At 37.4% G+C, this 6,000-nt stretch overlaps 1 protein-coding gene across 2 annotated transcripts in view; it reads right to left on the reverse strand.

Annotated features, from left to right (window-relative positions):
- klc1b (kinesin light chain 1b) overlaps window positions 1–6,000 on the reverse strand; it is a 62,947-nt gene that overhangs the window by 49,721 nt on the left and 7,226 nt on the right. For both annotated transcript variants that reach the window (XM_079842768.1, XM_079842769.1), the window contains exons 2-3: window positions 4,521–4,788; window positions 1,976–2,206 (exon numbers count right to left, since the gene is read on the reverse strand). In XM_079842768.1, the coding sequence (XP_079698894.1) occupies window positions 1,976–2,206; window positions 4,521–4,788 (499 nt within the window). The remainder of the gene's footprint in view (window positions 1–1,975; window positions 2,207–4,520; window positions 4,789–6,000) is intronic.

A 6,000-nucleotide genomic window follows, 5' to 3' on the forward strand; every position in this document is an offset into this window, starting at 1 on the left:
ACAAACGATTACTTCTCTGGCGCAAATGTGCCGTGCTCGAGGGCGCCCTCTGGCCTCCAGGATGAATGACACTTTTGAGTAGAAAATAAAAAAATAAAACTTCTCTCTAAATAAATGTATATGACAATCCATATGTTTTTCTTCAATGTACAGGAGATTTAATCCCCACAGTGGATGCATAAGAGGCTCAAATTTCATATTAAAGACATAGACTTTAAGAAATTGATTTCACAGATAAAAAAAGCACAGATTTGAATAATAACAATTGTTTTTTTTACAATAAATCCTTAGACCTAATGATTTTGAGTCATAGGCTGTCTGCATACTAACAGGTAACCCATCATGTTTAGTTTTCTGTAAAATATAAATATTACTATTATTATACTGTTATATTTATTCTTAATCTTAATTTTTTAATAATGAATGTTATTGCAATAGTAATAGTTCTTATTTTTATCTAGCAATAAAAATAATCATAATTATTATTATTAGTCACAAAAACACAAAATGTTATATACACACTTTTCATTTGTAAAAAATAAATAATAATAATAATCGCATTTTAAATCGCAATCTCAATTTTAACCAGAATAATCGCAATTAGATATTTTCCCCAAATCGTGCAGCCAGATGTTCATTCATGTTTATCCTGTGACTATGACGATCAAGTTCACTCGTCTATACAGTGATATAGATTGCATTTTGTGATAAAATGGACAGAATACTTCATATGTTGGTGTGGGAGCTTTAAAGCGTTAGTTCAGCCAAAACTGTAAATTGTGTCATTAATGACTGAGCCTCATGTGGTTGGACACCCGTCAGACCTCCGTTCATCTTCAGACACAAATGAAGATATTTTAGTGTAAATCTGATGCTCTGAAAGGCCTCCATTGGCTCAACTTTACACTCTCAAGACCCTTAAAAGACACTAAAGACTAAAGTTACAAAGTCCATCTCACTACAGCGGCTCTACAATAACTTTATGAAGACGAGAATAGTTTCTGTGCGCAAAAAAACCCTAAATAACGACTTATATAGTGATGACGATTTCAAAACACGGCCTCATGAAGCTTCGAAGCGTTATGAATCAATGAGCCGAATGATGATTCGGATCGCGTGTCAAACCGCCAAACTGCTGAAATTTGGCGATTCAAACCGCTGATTCGACTCACTGATTCATAACGCTCTGAACCGCTGAATCGACTCACTGATTCATAACGCTCTGAACCGCTGAATCGACTCACTGATTCATAACGCTCCGAACCGCTGAATCGACTCACTGATTCATAACGCTTTGAACCGCTGGATCGACTCAGTGATTCATAACGCTCTGAACCGCTGAATCGACTCACTGATTCATAACGCTCTGAACCGCTGAATCGACTCACTGATTCATAACGCTCTGAACCGCTGAATCGACTCACTGATTCATAACGCTCTGAACCGCTGGATCGACTCACTGATTCATAACGCTCTGAACCGCTGGATCGACTCAGTGATTCATAACGCTCTGAACCGCTGGATCGACTCACTGATTCATAACGCTCTGAACCGCTGGATCGACTCACTGATTCATAACGCTCTGAACCGCTGAATCGACTCACTGATTCATAACGCTTCGAAGCTTCATGAGGCTGTGTTTTGAAATCGTCATCACTTTATAAGTCGTTATTTAGGGTTTTTTTGCGCACAGAAACTATTCTCGTCTTCATAAAGTTATTGTAGAGCCGCTGTAGTGAGATGGACTTTGTAACTTTAGTCTTTAGTGTCTTTTAAGGGTCTTGAGAGTGTAAAGTTGAGCCAATGGAGGCCTTTCAGAGCATCAGATTTACACTAAAATATCTTCATTTGTGTCTGAAGATGAACGGAGGTCTGACGGGTGTCCAACCACATGAGGCTCAGTCATTAATGACACAATTTTCATTTTTGGGTGAACTAACCCTTTAACACTAGAGCGCTCAGAGCCTCATCTCACCGAAGGCGACACGTCCTCGTCGTACTTCTTGAGCTGGTTCATGAACTCCAGGTGTTTCTTCTCCTCCTCCAGCTGTGCCACGCTCTGCTCGCTCTTCTGCAGCTTCTGCTGGGTGTTGGCCAGCTCGTCCCGCAGCCACTGGTTCTCCTGGCAGAGGCGTCTCACCTGAGCGCGCAGCTTCTGTTTCTCCGACTCCACCGCGTTCAGATGGTTGGACAGAGCCATCATCACCTGCACACATCAGCACACGGGCAGCCAAGACAGGTTAGCACACCAAAATCAAATCATGATATATATATTTAATATCTGTGCCCCTGGAGCTCAACAGCAGTGGTGCGTCTCACGGGTGTATCTGTGCCAATAGCCAACCACACATTATGGGTCAAAATTATACAATTTTCTTTATGCCAAAAATCATTAGCATGTTTCTACCGTAAATATATCATAAATGTATTATTAGTAGTGATATGCATAGCTAAGGACTTCATTTGGACAACTTTAAAGGAGATTTGCTCAATATTTAGATTTTAACGCACCCTCAGATTCCAGATTTTCATTATTGTCCGATCATAAACCACACATCAATGGATCAGCTTAATTATTCAGCTGAAGATGATCTATACATTTAAAAAAAAATTACCCTTATGACTGGTTTTGTGGTCCAGGGTCAGATATATGTTATATATAGTAATATATATTACTGCTGTACAGTAGAATTTAGCTACGTCTTAATGTAATGATAATACTAACACTAATAATAATAATAACAATTAAAGCTGCAAGCAGCCATTAAGGGGCCAAGCACAAAGAAGCAAGCAAGAAGTAAAATTAGCAGTAAATAAAAGCATTTTATTTTATATACTTTATTGTAATTAGTGTCAATTTTATATTTTGTTAAGTTATAGCGCCACCAACAGGCGCAATCCCACCACTTTTTAATGTGTCCTCAGATTGTGCCCATAAATGTCAAATTTGGTGAAAATATCTCATATGTTTAGGAATTATAGACATGTATATGTATGAGTACATAATAAAATGACTTTGATTGCATCTTTTTGCCACTTACTATCAATATTGGGCTTCAATGTTTAGCCAACAACATGTGTTTGTGAATTTCCTACGGTGGTTTCGTCTCGATCACACTAAAGGTTTCGAAGATATTCCTGAACACTGTCTGATCTGATCCAGAGGAAAAGAAGAATTTTGTTTCTAGCCCTTACTGTTCAAAAGTTATTAGCATAAACATGAGTGAAAGTTTGGACAGGTGGTGGCGCTAGAGAGTTTGATCTAGAGACTCCAGATTTGCTGTGGTTAATGTTGGGCCAGTCCTCTATCTTTCCCACAAGCGGTTCTATGGGCGGCCATAGACTCAAGAAAAAGAACATCACCTTCATAAATTATTATTAAAACGTAATTTTTTTTGTGCAGCACTTTATTTGACAAAAAAAGTTTGTTTAATTTCATATAATTAACAGATAAATTAATGTTTATGCCTTCATTTGTTTGCCAGAAAAAATACACAAGAATTTCTGATTTAAAAAAAACTTTTCTTATAAATGAAATTGTATTTTTAAAATTTAATTTAATAAATTGTTGTTTTTTATGAATTCAATTAATTAGACATGCTTTTTGATTTGAACTGTATTTTTTATTTATTTAATTAAACCATTAAAATGGAATCCAGAAAACAGAACAACACGGAATTTGGTCAAAATATCAAATAAAACGTATTTCATAGGGCATGAAACATGTCATTATTGTTAATATTTTAATTAATTGTTATTAAATTGTATAAGTTTCATGATTTCAATTCATTAGACATGCTTTTTGATAACTAAAAACATTAAAATATCCCAAAAAATAAATGTGGGGAAAAATTAAACGGATTTCATAGAAGCTGCACTTTAATTGATAATAATATAATAATAATAACTTTATTTTATATAGTTATTATTATAAAATAAACTTATTTTATTATTATAAAATAAACTTCTCAACTTCTCAAAGCCCTGTACATAAGAACAAAATCACAACTGAATATAACAATATGCATATATATATATATATACATATACATATATGCACACATACACATACATACATAAACATACACACATATATATGAAAAATAAATAGTACAAAAAGAAAATATAATACAACTAAAAACAACTTAAAATAAAATTACATAAACGCTTCCCTAAAAAAGAATGTTTTTAAGCTGGATTTCAAAATGTGCAAGGAATTTGCATTTCGTAACGCGTAACTCTACAGGCAAGGAATTCCAGAGTTTAGGCGCAAGATTCGAAAAGCCCTATCTCTGACGTTTAATATTGTATTGTATAAAGTGCTGAATTAATAAATGTCACATGACTGGAGTCAGAGAGCTGTGCAAACATGATCAGATGCTTTCTGAACAGCTTTCTCTCACTTCTGCTGTGTTTATTCTGTTATTGAGAGGAGCGTGTGCAGCACATATTCCTTTAATGAGATGTTCCCCTCAGGGAGAGTATATTAGGGCGCTGACCGCTTGACCTCTGACCCTCACCTGAGCCTCGCCCAGCCCCAGCTCGATCATCTCCACAGATTTGCGGAGCAGGCTGGACTTCTCATGCACCACGCTGGCCTCCTCATCCTTCTTCAGGCACTTGATGGTCTCCAGGAGGCTGTGCAGGATAGAGTTGTGCTCGTTCTTCAGAGCCTCCAGCCCCTGGATCACCAGCTTGGTGTTGGAGATGATCTCCTCCTGCGAAAGCTTCTCCAGCTTCTCATCGCGAGGGTACAGTATCGTGGACATGGTGTAGCAGAGGAGCGGCCTGGAAACACAGAAGCAGAGGATGAGGAGGAGGAGGAGGAGGATGAATGTTCACGCGTCAACAGAAAACACACACTCTTAATCGATGTCCATGAAGATCCTTTAACAACCACTAAAAGCTTAAAATGTTCAAAGTGGGTCTTTCCACGTCGACTCAACCACGGCTCCCCGGCTCAAACTTATGATTGTGTTCATATTTTCTCAGTATAAAGACACACATAAACACTGATGAGAGCCAGAATAGTGAATCTCTCAGATGTGTATTGACGGAGTTTTGTAGAGGAGGCTCAGAATGACTCTGGAGCCCAATCTCAGGGGTGTAAACATGACTTTAGAAAGATGGCAGCATCATTATTGTATTCTCACACAGAGATTGGTAGATCTATTAGTGAAATCTGTTGACTTTATCAATCTGTGTGTCATTATATGCCAACGGTGAGCGCTCAAACATGGGGAATAAGCACTTCTGCTGTGTCTTTGACTCAAGTTTGAGTGCCTGTAACTCCAGAAGTATTAAAGATATCTGAATATCCTTCTAGATTCTGCTTCTTAACTAACTTTTCTTTTGGTTTCTTCATTTTAAAGGCCGTCGATGGTTCAGTCCCAGAGATATGGAGATCCCAATGCGGCTCCAGGAGTAAACTGGTCATTTTCACCGGTCAAAACTCAAATGTGGGTCACTTCACACACAGCTGAAACTCTTTTGCTTTTAACGAGGAATATCTGAAGAACAAATAATGTTGAGACTAGAAATCTATCTTGTGTTTTTCTATCAGCTCAATTGCGTAACATTCCTGTCTGAATGCCATAAATGTTCCTTTTCTAAAGTTGTCATGCCTGTAACTCTGAAAGTATTCAAGATATCTCAATATCCTTCTGGATTCTCCTTCATAACACACTTTCCTTTTGAAATCTTCATTTTCAAGGCCCTGTATAGTTCAGTCCCAGAGATATGAGGATCTCAAAGCGGCTCCACGGTCAAATTGAGGAATTTTACCCATTTTCAGTGATTGAAAACTAAACGTGGGTCACTAATTAAACAGCTGATAGTCTCTTTCAAAATAATTACATAATATAACTCTCTGAGTACCAAAAACCCATTGAAAAAGGTCAAGTTGAGGCAGAGTTATACTGAGAAAATATGAACACAATCATAAGTTTGAGCCGGGGAGCTGTGGTTGAGTCGACGTGAATGACCCAACAGGAAGTGTTT

Source organism: Gobio gobio (assembly GCF_949357685.1).
Source record: "Gobio gobio genome assembly, chromosome: 18".
In the NCBI taxonomy this organism is placed as follows: Eukaryota; Metazoa; Chordata; class Actinopteri; order Cypriniformes; family Gobionidae; genus Gobio; species Gobio gobio.